Here is a 17,979-nt window from a genome sequence, read left to right as displayed (position 1 = left end):
ACTAATTCAAAGGGATATATGCACCCCTGTGTTCACAGCAGCACTATTAACAAGAGCCAAATGATGGAAGCAGCTCAAGTGTCCATCAACAGATAAATAAAGAACATATGATACATACACACACATATACACACAATGGAATATTATTCAGCCATAGAAAAGAACAAAATCTTGCTATTTGCAATGACATAAAGCTAAAGAGTATAATGCTAAGTGAAATAGGTCAGTCACACAAAGACAAATACCATATGATTTCACTCATATGTGGAATTTAACAAATAAAACAAATGAGCAAAGAAGAGAGAGAGAGAGAAACCAAGAAACAGACTCTCAATTATAGAGAACAAACTGATAGTTACCAGAGGGAAGGCTGGGAGGGGGAGCGTGGATTTGGGTGAAATCGATGATGGGGACTTAAACAAAAAGTGCGGCACCTGGGTGGCTCAGTCAGTTAAGTGTCTGTCTTCAGCTCAGGTCATGATCTCAGAGTCCAGGGATCAAGCACCACATTGCACTCCCTCCTGCTCAGCAGGGAGTCTGCTTCCCCCTCTCACTCTGCACCCCCACCCCCACATATTCACACAATCTTTCTCTCTAATAAACAAACAAAATCTTAAGACAAAAAAAAGAAAAAGGAATGAATTAAAGATAATTCTGAGCTTTATAACAAGACAATGAGTAGTTTTACCATCAAATGCATTATAAGATAAAGTAAAAAAATAAGTGAACTTGGAAGAAAAAACAATGACTTAGTTCACTGCTTTCCTGAATGTGACCTACAGACAAGGGGAAATCTCTAATAAAGAAATGGAAAAAGGGAATAAAGGACAGATGTTAAGAGTTAAAGCAGCACCGTCCAATAAAGCTTTCCATAATGAGGGAAATGTTCTATTGCTGTGCCGTCTAATACAACAAACACCAGACTCACATGGCTTTGACCACTTGAAATGTGACAGTCCAACAGAGGAACAGATTTATTTAATTTTAATTCAAATTTAAATAGCTACAGGTGGCTCACTGCTACCACACCGAACAGAGTATATCTAGACACATAATAACATTTACATTCTCTTTCTCTCACTTTCTAGACACATAAAAATTAACATTTACATTTGACTTACATTACTCTGATAGTTTAAAAATACCACCTTGGGTTAAAATATTACAAAACTGAGGAGCTATGATTCATCCTCAGCTGATTACTTTGAGTAATTCTTAATTCCATTTACAAATCAAAATGAAGCTGAGTAAAAAACTGCATGCTCTGGGGCACCTAGGAAGCTCAATCAGTTAAGCGTCTGCCTTCAGCTCAGGTTGTGATCCCAGAGTCCCAGGACTGAGCCCCACACCAGGCTCCCTGCTCAGCGGGGAGTCTGTTTCTCCCTCTGCCTCTCACCCTGTTCATGCTCTCTCTCACTCTCTGTCTCTCAAACAAACAAATAAATAAATATTTAAAACAAACAAACAACCGCATGCTCTGGCAAGCTAGTATTAAGGTATAGCTCCAAAACAAACCAGTCATGGAGAAGGCATAGTTTGAAACCTAGAGCTCTACTCTTCAGAATACTGACCTCTCCATCACTATCCGATATCACAATGAATGCATCTTCAAGTCTCCGTTTCCTCTTCAGACTGACAGAACTGGCAGTTTCTGCATCTTTCTTCTCCAGGTTCTGAGCTTCAGAGGCTTCTTTAACTTTTTTCTTTCTCCGTGGCATTCTTTTGTCTGAAACACAAGGTAAGTAATTTACTCAGAGCCTAAGTTTTCCAGATGCTATCTGTAACTTAGTCATTTAACAAAAAAAGGTTTCCATCTAAAAGAAGTAAAATGACTTCCGAACATTTCCACTACTCATTAAAATTATAATTTTTCTATTTAAGAAACCATATCTGGAAATATGTCATCTCTGTAGGGACATTTCAATAGAAATAATACAACAATTTATCCTAGTTCCTTGAACATTAACTTAGATAACTGGTTGTCTTTTTAAAAATTTATTTATTTATTTGAGACAGAGAGCACACACATGCAATTGTACATGCAAGTGGGGGAAGGAGCAAATGGAGAGAATCTTCAAGTGGACTCCCCACTGAGCACAGAGCCCAGCATGGCTCCATCTCATGACCCATCAGAGCATAACCTGAGCTGAAACCAAGAGCCAGACACTCAACTGATGGAGCCACCCAGGAGCCCCAGATAACTGGCTCTCTTGATTACGTATTATAATTTACATATAAAAGAATTTTTTCCAACAACAATGCCTCAACTTGATAAAGAACATCTAAAAATAAAAATAAAACACAGTTAATATCATACTTAAAGGTAAAAGACCGAATGCTTTCTCCTTAAGACAGGAACAAGACAGGATGAACATTATCTTGGAGGTTCTAGGCAGGTCAATTATGCAAAAAGAAAAGACATCCAAATTGGGAAGGAAGAAGTAAACTATCATCATTTGCATATGACATGATCTTGTGTTTAAAAAACACTAAAAATTGTGGGGCACCTGGGTGGCTCAGTCATTGGGTGCCTGCCTTTGGCTCAGGTCATGATCCCAGGGCCCTGGGATCGAGCCCCACATCAGGTTCCGTGCCTGCTTCTCCCTCTCCCACTCCCCATGCTTGTGTTTCCTCTCTAGATGTCTCTCTCTGTCAAATAAACAAATAGAATCTTTTAAAAAATAAATAATAAATAAATAAATGAAATGAAGTAAAATAAATAAATAAATAATACTAAAAATGGGAGCCTGGGTGGCTCAATCAGTTAAGCGTCCAACTCTTGATTTCAGCTTGATTTCAGCTGGGGTCATCGTCTCAGGGTCCTGGAATCAAGCCCTGCACTGGTCTCCACACTCAACAGGGAGTTAGCTTAGGGATTCTCTCTCTCTCCTTCTGTCCCTCCTCCTCCCCCTGCTGGTGCTCTTTCTTTAAGGGCACCTGGGTGGCTCAGTCAGTTAACCATCTGACACTTGATTTTGGCTTAGGTCATGATCTCAGGGTCATGAGATCAAGCCCCATTTCAGGCTCCACGCGGAGTGTGAAACCTGATAAAGATTCTCTCTCTCCCTCTCTCTCTGCCTGCCCTCCTGCCGACTCACACACACACTCTCCCCCTCTCAAAAATAAAATAAAATAAAATCTTTAAAAAATAAGAAAAAATAAAATTCAATTGCTAATAGCATCAAAAATGATAAAATTCTTAGGAATAAATTTAACAAAATAAGTGCAAGACGTAAAAGTATTATTGAAGGAAGAGTCCAGTTCAAGGTGACACTGGAAGATTCTGAGTTAACCTCCTCCTATGGACACACCACATCTACAAATAAACAAGCAACAACTCTAAAATAAACCTAAAACCTGGCAGAGCAACCCATTCACAAACGAGAGGGAAACCACATTAAAGAAAGTAGGTAAGGTTAAGAGACTATCATAAACCCCACCCCAAGCACTACAACCTACAATGGGGAGGTAACTCAACACAGGAGCTTATCCCTGAGGAGAGACAGGTTTGAACCCCATATCCAGCACCACAACTTTTAAGACTTACCTGAGAAGTAAGCCCCTTAAACTTCTAGCTTTGAAAGCCAACAGAGCTTGCATCCACAACACTCCCAAAACTAAAAGGAATTGAAAAGCAATTCTCAAAAAGCTGACATGCAAATTCATGCACCCCAGAACTCAGCACAAAGGCAGCCAAGTGAAAAGCACCCAGACTTTCTGTGAAAAAGGCTTCTTTGCTTATCTTAAAGCATCAGCTTGAGAGGCAGTCATCTAATTCAACATACATAGGTGCCTACTTAAGTATTTCAAAGACAGAGGCCAGCAGGAACCATCTTTGCACCTCCCTCTGCCTCACTCAAGCTCGCCAGTATCTCCCAGAAAGGAGTTTGTACCCTTGTGACTGCTTCCCAGGTCGTACTCCCAGATCACCTGCTTCTGGTGGCCACCAGGGCTTATACTGATAGTCCTGCAGGAATTTGTATAATTGTTTACTTTAAAAGCTACAGCCTAAGAGTCTGGCTTCCAATCAGCCTTAATCTAGGTGGTAACTAAGTTCCTCCCATTTGGGACACTGACAGTTCTCAGCATACCTTCAAGTGCTGGGAGCCACTAAAAATATAGTAGACTACTTGGATAACCTCAAAGGTTTGAGAGACAGCTAAATGCCAAGGCAAGGTTAAAAGATTAGGTTCATCTCCCACATAAGACCACTCTTTCAAAAGTCAGAGAGTTGTTGGTTTATTTGTTTTTTTCTCAATTATTTTAATTTAAACTCAATTAATTAACAATTTATTATTTGTTTCAGGGGTATAGGTCTGTGATTCATCAGTCTTATATAATACCCAGTGCTTATTATAACACATACCCTCCCCAAGGTCTATCCCCCAGCCCTCCAGCCTCTAACTCCCCTCCCCTCCAACAACCCTCAGTTTGTTTCCCAAGATTAAGAGTCTCTTATGGTGGGGCGCCTGGGTGGCTCAGTCGTTGAGCGTCTGCCTTTGGCTCAGGTCATGATCCCGGGGTCCTGGTATCGAGCCCACATAGCGGGCTCCCTGCTCAGTGGGAAGACTGCTTCTCCCTCTCCCACTCCCCCTGCTTGTGTTCCCACTCTCACTGTCAAACAAATAAATAAAAAACCTTTAAGGGGAAAAAAAAAAAAAGAGTCTCTTACGGTTTGTGTCCCTCTCTGGTTTCATCTTATTTCATTATTTCCTCTCATTCCCTATGATCCTCTGCCTTGTTTCTTAAATTCTACATATCAGTGAGATCATAAGATAATTATCTTTATCTGACTGACCTATTTCATTTAGCATAATACCCTCTAGTTCCATCCACACCATTGCAAATCGCAAGACTGCTTTTTTTTTTTATGGCTCCAAGAGTTGCTGTCTTATCTAATGCACAGAACCAATATGGAGAGTAAAGAAAATGAAAAAAAGAGGAATATGTTCCAAATAAAAAGAATTAGATAAAAGTTCAGAAAAACACCTTAACAAAAGAGAGGTAAGTGATTTACCTAACAAAGGAGTTCAAAATAATGGTCATACATCCAAATGGCCAACAGACACATGAAAAAGTGCTCAACATCACTTGGCACCAGGGAAATACAAATCAAAACCACAATGAGATACCACCTCACACCAGTCAGAATGGCTAAAACAAACAAGTCAGGAAACGACAGATGTTGGTGAGGCTGCGGAGAAAGGGGAACCCTCCTACACTGCTGGTTGGAATACAAGCTGGTATGGCCACTCTGGAAAACAGTATGAAGGTTCCTCAAAAAACCTGAAAACAGAGCTATACTACGACCCAGCAATTGCAATGCTGGGTATTTACCCCAAAAATACAAATGTAGTGATCCGAAAGGGCACCTGCATGCCAATGTTCATAGCAGTGCTGTCCAAAATAGCCAAACTATGGAAAGAGTCCAGATATCCATCGACAGATGAATGGATAAAGAAGAAGTGGTATGTGGTATATTACACAGTCATTGAAATAAAAAGAAATCTTGCTATTTGCAATAACGTTGATGGAACTAGAGAGTATTATACTAAGTGAAATAAGTCAATCAGAAAGACAAATATCCTATGATCTCACTTATACGTGGAATTTGAGAAACAAGGTAGAGGATCATAGGGGAAGGGAGGGAAAAATGAATCAAGATGAAACCAGAGAGGGAGACAAACCATAAGAGACTCTTAATCTCAGAAACAAACTGGAGGGTTGCTGGAGGGAAGGGGGGTGGGGGAATCGGAGGGCTGGGTGATGGACATTTGGGAGGGTATGTGCTATGGTGAGAACTGTGTATTGTGTAAGACTGATGATTCACAGACCTGTACCCCTGAAACAAATAATACACAATATGTTAACTTTTTTAAAAAACCCTTTAAACAAAACATACAAAAGAAATAAATATTTGGTATTTACTCCTAAAAAAAATAAAGTAATGGTCATAAAATTGCTTCCTGTGTTCAGAAGAATGGATAAACAAAGTAAGAATTTTAATTAAAAAATAAAAAATATAAAAGTATCAAATAGAAGTCACATTACTGAAGAATACAATAACTGAACTGAAGAATACAATAACTGAACTGAAAAATACAAGAGAAAGCTTCAACATTAGATCAGATGAATTAGAAAGGATCACTGCACTTGAAGACAGATCAGTGGAACTCAATTAGAGCAGCAAAAGAAAAAAGATTAAAAATGAGTGGATATGTTAAAGAACTTATAGGACATCAAACAGACCAACATTCATATTATAGAGGTCCCAAAAGAGGGAACAAAAGGGGCAAGAAAATTATTTGAAGAAATAATGGGTAAAAACTTCCCTAACCTGGAAGTCCAGAGAGTTCTAAAAAAGATAAACCCAAAGGAAACCACACCAAAACACATTATAATTAAGGTGTCAAAAGACACAAGGAAAAAAATCTTAAAAGTAGGAAAGAAAATGAACATGTTCCTGTGACTATAATAATAATTAGTTAAGGGACACACAAGATGTTGGGGGCACCTCGGTGGCTCAGTCAGTTGAACCAACTCTTGGTTCAACTCAGCTCATGATCTCGGGACAGTGGGAACAAGCCCGGCATCTAGCTCCATGCTCAGCAGAGAGTCTGTTTGAGAGTGTCTTTCAACCTCTGCCTCTACCCCTCCCCTGTTAAATAAACAATTTTTTTAAAAAAATGATGTAGGGAGAGTAAAAATGTAGAACTTTAGGATAAGTTCAAACTTAAGTTCTCTAGCAACTTAAAATAGACTGCTGTATGTTATTTTAGGTCAGCCTCGTGACAATCACAAAACAAAAACCTGTAGTAGATACATAAAAGATAAAGGAATCTAAATATACCACAAGAGAAAATCATCAAATCACAAAGAGAGTAAGAAAAGAAGGAACAGAGGAATTACAAAGCAGCCAGAAAACAACTAACACAAAGCCACACACACACAAAAGGCAGTAAGTACACAGCTACCAATAAATACTTTAAATGTAAACAGGCTAAATTCTCTAATTAAAAGATTCAAGAGTGGCTGAATGCATTAAAAAACATAAAAACACATCAAACACCTCAAACCTAACACTCTCCAGCTGTCCTTACCTGCTTTACACAGTAAATCTAATAAAATTAAGACCTAAATTTTTGGCTGAAATTACAATACTCTAGAATAAGAAAAATATGAAGTCAATTCATTACAAACATATAAAGCCTATTTTTGTGGTTATATCTCCATTGTTTATCATAATATCATCTAACACAGAAGTAGATATTTATTTTTCTATTTCAAAATTGTTATTCTGTTCTTCACTTACCCATTTATTTCTTCTCTCCTCCTAAATGAAAATTAGGATCATTTACAAAGACTGCAACTTTATTTTTTCTTAAAGATTTATTTACTTGTGGGGCACCTGGGTGGCTCAGTCAGTTAAGTGTCTGCCTTTAGCTTAGGTCATGAACCCAGGATCCTGGGATCAAGCCCCACATCTGGTACTCTGCTCAGCAGGGAGTCTACTTCTCCCTCTGCCTCTCCCCCTACTTGTGCTCTCGCTTTCTCTGTCAAATAAATACATAAAATCTTTTTTTTTTTTTTTTTTTTTTAGTTTATGGTGCATATTTATTCAGACTATGTATATTTTCATGGCATTCATACACATTTTTTGTGATTTTAAAAGGACATTAGGAAGGTCTTTTTCCTCCATTTCTATACAGGTGGTTTTTTTTTTAATAAATAAAATCTTTAAAAAAAAACTGATTTATTTGAGAAAGAGACACACACACAGAGAGAGAGCACACAAGCCTTGTGCTTGTGCAAGCAGGGAGAGGGACAGAGGGAAAGAGAATCTCAAGCAGACTCCCGACTGAGCACAGAGCCCAACTTGCGGTCCAATCCCACATGCCCAAAATTATGACCTGAGCTGAAATCAAGAGTCGGACACTTAACCAACTAAACAACCCAGGCACCCCTTACAACTTTACATGACACTGTTGTACAAAGGCAATACAAATGAAATCTAATAAAAAGACTGATTTTTTGGCTGCCTAAATTAATTGGCTATTTAAATAAAATAACACATTAAACAGCTAAGAAAGAATGGAAGGCAAAAAGATGTTAGGACTATTTTCATGATAGTTGAATCAATTCCATTGCTGTGAAGAAGATCCCTGTAATTATGTATCACAAACAATATATGCCATAGTAGTCCACAAAAAGATGGGGCCTGGCTCAGCTAGGTTGGGTAAGTTGGGAAAGGCCTTGCTGGAGGTGAACTTTGAGCAGGACGCTGAAGAACTGTACTGGGTTTTTATGATCGTTACAATTTTATTTCCTTACAGAGACAGAAACTGTTTCTTATTCATACCCGAATCCCAGCATTTAGCTCTGAGCTTAGCTTTTAATAAATGTTACTGAGTAAGTGATTTAATACTTTAATAACCAAATGAGTATATGAATAAACAAACTGGATTTGGAAAGGCACAGAAGAAAAAGGGAAAAAGGGAAAAAGACAAATACAGTGTGCCTGTTATTTAGGAATCTGAAATATATTCAGATAGAAGTTAAATGTCCCTGTCAAAATTAAAAAGAAGTAGAGGCACAAAGAGGCTTAGGTGCAACTCTGGTAGAGTGGTAAGGTTACAATTAACCTCTCAGAGTCTCTTAAATTTCTCATCTCAAAGGATTCTGTATTTTTAATTTGGAAAAGATTTCTAATATAAACTACTGAAGAAGCTTTTTTTAATCGAGGTGTCAAAATATTTTCTGAACCCAATAAAAAAATAACAAAGTGAGGGATACCTGGGTGGCTCAGTCAGTTAAGCATCTGCCTTTGGCTCTGGTCATGATTCCAGGGTTCTGGGACTCAGCCCTGTGTTGGCTCCCTGCTCAGCCAGGAGTCTGCTTGTCCCTTTCCCTCTGCCCCTCCCCACCCCCAGCTTGTGTTCTCTTTCTCTCTCTCTCGCTCTCAAATAAATAAAATCTAAAAAAAAAAAAAAGTAACAAAATGAAAGCTGAATTCATCATTTTCAAGATTAAAATTATAAATACAAACCATTTTTATTGTCACCTGTGATAATAAATGCTTGATGATACCAGAGCTCTATTTACTGAATAGCATAGCTCTCATCAAGAAAAATCTAACTATAAGTGCATAACTCTAAAATTCTAAGTCTATCCCTTTTAATCCTATTTCAAACACATTTGCTCCTTCTGCTGCTCTTACCATGTACCCATCTTTCTCATCTCTAATTCTTTACTACAAGTAAGGAGTTACTGATTCTCCAGCATTAGCAGTATATATAGTTGAGAATGATGACTTAATCTCATGAATCCAAGGTGATTAAATTTCCAAAGGGAAAAAACTGGCATTGGATTTTGCAATGATTTCTTGGGCATGACACTAAAAGAATAGGCAACAACAAAAATAAGTAATTGACTATGACAAAATTTTAGAATCTTATGCTTGGAAGGACACTAACAATAAAGTGAAAAAGCAACCCACAAAATTGGGGAAAAATTTGCAAACTGTTTATCTGGTAAAGGGTTAATATCAAGACTATATAAAGAACTCCTGCAACTCAATAACAAAAAACAACCCAATTAAAAAATGGGCAAAGGATCTGAATAGACATTTCGCCAAAGAAGACATTCAAATGACCAATAAGCACATGAAAAGATGCTTATATCACTACTTACTAGGGAACTGCAAATCAAAAACACAAGATACCACCTCTCACTCCTTCGGATGGCTACTGTCCAGAAAACAGAAAACAGCAAGTGTTGGAGAGGATGCAGAGAAACTGGAACCCTTGAACACTGCTAGGAGGAATGGGAAATGGTGCAGCTGTTATGGGAATTAGTATGGCAATTCCTCAAAATATTAAAAATAGAAATTTTCATATGATCCAGCAATTCCCCTTCCAATTATATACACAAAAGAAGTGGAAGCAGGGATTCAAACATATTCGTACATCACATTCACAGCAGCATTATTCACAACAGCCAAGGAGTAGAAACAACTCGATGTCCACTGACAGACACAAAATATGATATATACATACAGCAGATATTATTCAGCCTCAAAAAAAGAAGGCAACTCTGACATATGCTTCAACATGAACAAACTTAGGGGCACCTGGGTGGCTCAGTGGGTTAAGCATCTGCCTCCAATTCAGATCATGATCCCAGGGTCCTGGGATCAAGCCCCACTTTCCCTCTGCCTGCCACTCCCCCCGCTTGTGCAAGCGCACTCTCTGTCAAATAAGTAAATAAAATCTTTTTAGAAAATGGGTAAGCTTTGAAGACATTACGCTTATGTAGTTAAGTCAGAAACAAATGGACAAATACTGTACAATTCCACTTACATGAGATACCTAAAGTAGTCAGATTCATAGAACAGAAAGCAGAATGGTGGTTGCCATAGGTTGGGAGAAGGGAAGGATGTGTAGCTACTGTTTAATGGGTAGAGTTTCAGTTTAGGAAGATGAAAAAAGTTCTGGAAATGGATAGTGCTGATGGCTGAATGACAATGTGAATGTACTTAATACCAACAAACTGTACACTTAAAATGGTAAGTTTTGAGTATATTTGGTAAAATTTTATGTATTTGGTAAATTACATATATTTTGCTACAATTCAAAAAAAGAAAACAGCAAAGGCATATGCAGTTGAACTTTGAACAACGTGGGTTTGAACTGTGCAGGTCCACTTATATGTGGGTTTTCTTACAGTACCGTACCATAAATGTATTTTTTTAAGATTTGAGAAAGCATGTGTGCACAAGTGGAGGGGTGGGGGGGAAGACAAGCAGACTCCCCACTGAGCTCAAACCCAGGACCTCAAGATCATGGCCTGAGCCAAAATCAAGAGTAGGATGCTTAACTGACTGAGCCATCCAGGCATCCAATAAACATATTTTATGTTATTTTCTTAATGCATTTTCTTATTGCCAACTTATCTTATTGTGGGAATATAGTATATAATACATATAACATACAAAATGTGTTTTAATTGGTTGTTTATGTTATCAGTAAGTCTTCCAGTCAACAGCAGGCTGTTAGTAGTTAAGTTTTTGAGGAGTCAAGAGCTGTACACAGATTTTCAACTGCATGGGGTGTCACAGGCTTAACTTCTGTATTGTTCAAGGGTCAACTGTACATAATCTCATGGAAAAATTTCCAAGACGTGCACCAATAAGTGAAAAATAAAGGAAAAAATAGTAAATAATAGCATCACACCTTTTGTGCAGAAGATTAAAAAAAATCACCATCGATAAATTTTTCTCAGGCTATCAAAACCAGAAATTAATCAATTTACAACCTTCAGCTCTCATCTCTAATTCAAAAATGATTTTCAGGAAAAACTTTTTGTTAACTAAAAAACACTTAAAAGCCTTTTGTAGGTTGTTCATTCAAGTAACTTAAATAATTTTTCTAAGTATCACCTACTTTAAAATGTAGAAAAGTAGGGTTTAAAATAAGGAAACCAATCATCAGTCAGAATTGTACTCAACACTAGAAAAAGAAATCACAATTTTGCCTCTCATAACTTGCTACCTACTCTGTGTCCCATCGTCAGCCATTTCAATGGGATCTCTAAAGCCCCTAACCTTGGGAAAATATTACTTGTTGTGTACTTCTCGCCCCAGTTATCAAAATTCCTGGAGAGAAAAACCAAGCCAACTGATTTTTCACTGATCACTAAAGGGACTTCTGTCTTCAAGTCTATCCCATTAAGTTCCTCCCAACCCTGTGTATATGTAAGTTCCTTCTAGATCCACTCTATTCCTTTGCTATAAACATTATCAAGACTTCCTGAGCCTAAAAATAAGTTCCCTCAACCCTACCACCAATAAAATTTTCTCTCCTTTGCTTTATCATCAAATATTTTACTCAGAAGCTATACATTGACACACATTATAAATTTCCAAAGCACTCAATTTAAAAAACAAAAGGCAGAAGAGCATGTTTATATTATTTTACTTGTATAAATTAAAACACACATACATAGTCCTTTGTTTTAAAATCCATCTGGAAGGTTACACAAGAAATTGCCAAAAGTGTGAGAAAGAATTTGAGAGATAGATGGAAGACAGACATATTCCTACTATTTGAATTTTGAACCATGTGCACATATTTTTTATTTTTCTTTAAACTTTTAAACTCTGGAGAGAATTTGAAGTTTTGACATCAATTTTAAAGAGCACATTCCATATCCACTGTGTCCATTTATCACCCTCTTCTCTTCTAATGTTATATAATCTGAATCTGCTGTCCTTTTAGGATCATTAAAGATCTCCTTGACACCAAATCCATATACATCTCTTCAGCTTTCATTCCACTAACCATCTTGGCAAATCCTTTCTTTATGACAGTCTAACTTAGTGTTTGTGACACTGCCTAACTGAGTTTTCTCCTAGATCTGACCTCTCCTTTCTTTCCTCTTCCTTCTATTCCTCTCACTAAATGAAAGCATTTACCGCTATGCTATACGCAATCTCCTTCTCTTTCTACTTTGAAACTTCACAGTGGCATTCACTCTTGGGCTTTCAACTACAAACTCAATTCAAAGGCCTGCAAGATATACAAATGCACCTAGGCCTTTCAGTTGAACTCTAGTCCTACCATTTCTGATTTGCTGTGGAATTCTACCGAACATTTAAAGAAGTAACAATCTTTCACAACTTAAAAAAAAAAAAAGTAGGGAAACACTTCTCAGCTCATTCTACCTGACCAGTTGATACCAAAACCAGACCAAAAAAAAAAAAAAACCCAGTAAAACAAGAAACCAAGAGGGCCTGGCTGGCTTAGTCGCTGGAACATGTTACCCTTGGTCTCACAGTTGTGAGTCTGAGCCCCATGCTGGGTATAGAGAGTATTTAAAAATAAAATCGTTAAGACAAAAGAAAAATAAAACAAGAAACCCAATATGCTATAAATATAAATGCAAAAATCATCAACAAAATACTAACAAACCTAATCCAATATTATATAAAAAGAATTATGTACCATGACTAAGATGTATCAAGAGAAGGCAAGGTTTACAATCTGAAACTCAATGTATTACACCATATCACTAGAATAAAGGACAAAAACCACATGATTATCTTAATATACACAGAAAGAGCATTTGACAAAACTCAACACCCCTTCATGATAAAAACACTAAACAAACTAGGAATAGAAGAAAACTTCCTCAACCTGATAAAAAGTATCTATCAAAAACTCTTGGTTAACATTATACTTAATGGTGAAAGACTGAAAGCTTTTCCCTTAGATTGGGTCCAAACCAAGCGTGCCCACTCTCAGCACTTCCATTCAACATTATAGTGGAGGTTCTAGCCAGAGCAATTGGGCAAAAAGAGCAAGACATAAAGAAATAAAGGGGCGGGGGCGCCTGGGTGGCTCGGTGGGTTAAGCCGCTGCCTTCGGCTCAGGTCGTGATCCCGGGGTCCTGGGATGGAGTCCTGCATCGGGCTCTCTGCTCAGCGGGGAGCCTGCTTCCCTCTCTCTCTCTGCCTGCCTCTCTGTCTGCTGTGATCTCTCTCTGTCAAATAAATAAATAAAATCTAAAAAAAAAAAAGAAAGAAAGAAAAGAAATAAAGGGGCACCTGGGTGGCTCAGTGGGTTAAAGTCTCTGCCTTCGGCTCAGGTCATAATCCCAGAGTCCTGAGATTGAGTCCCGCATTGGGCTCTCTGCTCAGCAGGGAGCCTGCTTCCCCCTCTCTCTCTGCCTGCCTCTCTCTGTCAAATAAATAAATAAAATCTTTAAAAAAAAGAAAGAAAGAAAGAAAGAAAATTCTAAGAAATACACTTAAAAAAAAACTATCAGAATGCACAAGTCAGCAAGGCTGCAGGATACAAAATCAAAACAAAACTAACTGTATTTCTATACATTTGCATTGAGCAATCTGAAAATGAAATTAAGAAAACAAGTCCATTTATAACAGCATCCTAAGGACTAAAATACTTAGTCACAGCTTTAACAGAAGACATACAAAACTTATACCCTGAAAACTAGAAAACATTTTTTTAAAGATTTTATTATTTGACAGACAAAGATCACAAGCAGGCAGAGAGGCAGGCAGAGAGAGAGGGGGGGAAGTGGGCTCCCTGCTAAGCAGAGAGCCCAATGCGGGGCTTGATCCCAGGACCCTGAGATCATGACCTGAGTCGAAGGCAGAGGCTTTAACCACTGAGCCACCCAGGCACCCCTAAAACATTTTTTAAAGAAATAAGAGAAAATCTAAATAAATTAAAAACATCCATGTTCAAGGATCAAGACTTAAGATAGTACTACTACTCCTTAAACTGATAAACGATTCAATGCAATACCTAATAAAATCCTAGTTGGGTGTGTGTGTGTAAATTAACAAACTGATCCTAAAATTCACATGGCAATTCAAGGGTCCCAAATATTTTTAATTAATTAATCTTCACAAAAACCCAAGAAGTATGTATAATTATTACCAGGAAGCATAAGTTCAGAAAAGTAACTTGTCAGAAGTCACAAAGGAGGCACCTGAATTCTGTCTCCTGACTCCAGTACTTCATGACTTAATCTTCACACCTCTTCTAACTAAAACTGCTGCCTGATATATGGTATGCACACATAAATATGTGCTGAATGGGGACACCTGGGTGGCTCAGTTGGTTAAGCAGCTGCCTTCCGCTCATGTCATGATCTCAGGGTCCTTGGATCCAGCCCCCGGGTTGGGCTCCCTGCTCAGTGGGAAGACTGCTTCTCTCCCCTTCCCCTACAAGCTTATGTTTTCAAATTAATAAATAACATCTTTAAAAAAATGCATGCTGAATGAACAGTATAATGTTTATATTCAAATTTTTTAATACAACATAAAGACACAAAAGGATAAAATTATTATAGGTTGAATAGCATAGGTAAGACTTGGAAGTTGGAGTTAGTTTGGGGGAATTCTAAAGGAATCATAGTGCCCCAGGAAAACATCTTCCACGGACTAGTTTTCATCTTATTAAATGTATTCTGTACCCTAGAGTTATTTAAACCAAAATGCTCAAATCTGATATCAAGAGTAGCTATCCCGCCAGATGTATGTAATTTCTTTAAGATACATACATAAAAACTCTACTCTTCTCTGTAGCACAGAACCACCTGCAATCTCAAAGTGGGTTTTCAAAGAATTAAGCAGGTAAGCGACTGATAAGAAGCATTAAGTAGAGGCCCCCCACAGAGTATAGACTCCAAAATTCAGTGCTTCATGAGATTTAACCACATAGTAATTCTAAGAGTAAAAACAAGGCACTGCTTGACCAATTTAAACAAGCTGACCAGCATATAGTGCAGCTACTATTTATTTAAGTTGCTACCCTTAAAAATGAAGAACTCGCTAAAATAATGGCTTATCTTCAAGTACTTGAACTGAGGCTAAAGAATGAATTACCACTAACTCTGAAGAAAGAACTGAGTTTAGAGGCCAACAGCCTCATCTTTAATCATGACAGGAACAAAATGTCTCTAAAAGAATGCACAAACAGGAAAAGTGACACAATAATGAGACTTGTTATTTATCTCACAGGTAGCATTTTTAGTAACCCCAACTTGGGTTATTTGTCATTTTCTTTCCTCGTATCTATCATCTTGATCTAGCTGAAGAACAATCACTGAAAAAATAACTTAAAATTTTGACATTGTACCTACCAAACATGTCAAAATCACTTCAAAAGCTTGGGGATATAGGGATCTTAACAAGTCTTTACGAATGATTGATGATATGCTACTCAGTAAGTCACTACTCAAGAAATTTGGTACCAAACATTACCATCTGATTTCAAGAGCTTATTTCCTTGCTTTATTTTTTAAAACATTTTATTTATTTATTTGAGAGACACAGAGAGCACAAGCATGCAGGAGGGTCAAAGTCCCTCCCTCCCAAAACGTAATCTGATGCGGGGCTCTATCCCAGGACCCTGAGATCATGACCTGAGCCCAAGGCAGACGCTTAACCAACTGAGCCACCCAGGTGCCCCGTTGTTTCCTGAATTTAAAAAAAAGTAAATGTGGCAGCTCTTTTAACCAAAGATCCTGTCCTATGCTTTAATAAAACCACCTTTTTGGGGGCGCCTGGGTGACTCAGTGGGTTAAAGCCTCTGCCTTCGGCTCAGGTCATGATCCCAGGGTCCTGGGATAGGACTCTCTGCTCCGCGGGGAGCCTGCTTCCCTTCCTCTCTCTCTGCCTGCCTCTCTGTCTACTTGTGGTCTCTGTCAAATAAATAAATAAAATCTTAAAAAAAAAAACACCACCTTTTTGTGCGGATAATATAAATACGTACATACATAAGTACATAAAATAAAAAAGATAAATGCCTTTACACGCACAGATAAGCACACGCACAATTCTTTACTCCCCACTTTATACTCAGCCTCGGACAAGTGTGTAACAAAATCCAAACATTTAATAATTCAATCATAGTCATTTACTGAGTCGGACACTATTCTAGGTATCTCACATGCATTACATAGGTTATCCTTCCAATAACTCTATTGTGATAGGTATCACTATTTTACACTATTTTTATCACTAATTGTTATTTTAACGATTTTTATCACTATTTTACAAGTTTGTAAACCTACTCAAAATCAAACAATTAGTAAGTTCTTACTAGGTTGGTAAATGGCTATGTTGACGGAATTGCAGCTCGATATGCCTGACTCCAAAAATACATTCTTTGACTCATCTACAAAGGCACTCACTGCCTCCCAACAGGAAAAAATAAAAACAGAAGCATAAAACTTTCGCTTTTTTCTGGACAATGCTTATATAGTGACTACATACAAGAACATTAGAGTCAAGCTGCCTGGATTCAAAGCAGCTTTACCGCTTACGAGATCGGTCTTCCATCCTCAGTTACCTCATCTAGAAACTGAGGATAATAGTACCTATCTCAAAAAAGTGTCAAGATTAAATAAAAGCGTACGAGTAATAGGCTTGAAACACGGTCATCGTGCAGTAGGAAACAGCAGTTCTGTTGGAGTGGAAAGTGGCAAATAATAAGGATTTCCAAACAAAGTATACTTTTCTGGGCAAATAACAGAAGGATCACTCCGCAATAAAACAGTAGCCTGGCGGGGGGGGAGGGGGCGTGAGGCGTAGGAGGCGGAGGGGCCCCGTGGCCTGCCCTCCGGTTTGGGGCCCCGCGAGGGGGGGACGGCGAGAACGGAGCCTCCTCCCGGGGTGCTCAGCGTGAGGAAGACGCTTTCGAGGGACCGGAGGGGACCAGAGCCCATCGGCTGACGAGAAATAACGAAGGAGCGCCCGGTCGGGGAGGATAAAGGCCGCACCTCCGGTGCGAAGTGGGCAGGCCTGGAACCGGGGGGCGGACGCCCACCGCGGCGTCATGAGTCGCCCAGCGAAGTCCCCAAGGGCTACCCCGGTGTCCCAAAGGGCCCCAGTCCCGCGTCCGGAGGCGCTCGCCAGCTTCCTGAGGCGTCCCGAAGGGCCCACCCGGGCGTCCGGAGACGCCAACCCAACATCCTCGGGGCCATCCGACGGCCCACCCCCGTGTCCGGAGAGGTCCGCCTCCGCACCGAGAGGGCTCTACCCCGCGTTAGAGGCGCCTCTCCAGGTGAGGAGCAGGCCGTGACCGCCGGGAGAGAAAAAAAGGAGGCGGGAAGAGGGCGGGCTGGAGGTGAACGGAGACGGCAGGTACTCACCGACCGGCCGGCGCCCCTCTGCCGAGCCCCTCCTCCGGGGCGCTGCGGGTCGCGAGCGTCCGCTGCACTTGAGGAGCGGCGGGGCGGAGGAAGTGGGGGCGGCGGCGGCGGCGGCGGTCGGGCACGCGCGCGAAGCTGAGGCACCGCGGGGAGGAGTCGCGCTCTCTGAGCGGGTGTGGGCGCTTGCGCCGGCGTCCGGGGACGCAACCAACCCGCACCGCGGGGGGAAGCCGCGGCCGGGTCGTACCATTGCGCTAGGGCTGGAGTGCGCCATCGCTGGAAGTCGCATTTGATCTT

At 39.6% G+C, this 17,979-nt stretch overlaps 1 protein-coding gene across 1 annotated transcript in view; it reads right to left on the bottom strand.

The window, feature by feature from the left end:
- UIMC1 (ubiquitin interaction motif containing 1) overlaps positions 1-17,873 on the bottom strand; it is a 130,191-nt gene extending 112,318 nt beyond the window's left edge. The window contains exons 1-2 of the mRNA XM_080803896.1: positions 17,683-17,873; positions 1,572-1,726 (exon numbers count right to left, since the gene is read on the bottom strand). Of these exons, the coding sequence (XP_080660022.1) occupies positions 1,572-1,718 (147 nt within the window). The 5' untranslated portion in view covers positions 1,719-1,726; positions 17,683-17,873. The remainder of the gene's footprint in view (positions 1-1,571; positions 1,727-17,682) is intronic.
- Positions 17,874-17,979: the final 106 nt, after the last annotated feature.

This window comes from Martes martes (genome assembly GCF_963455335.1).
Source record: "Martes martes genome assembly, chromosome: 5".
Taxonomy (NCBI): Eukaryota; Metazoa; Chordata; class Mammalia; order Carnivora; family Mustelidae; genus Martes; species Martes martes.
The sequence above is the reverse complement of the archived record's forward strand: the minus strand, read 5'-3'. Positions and strand labels throughout refer to the sequence as shown.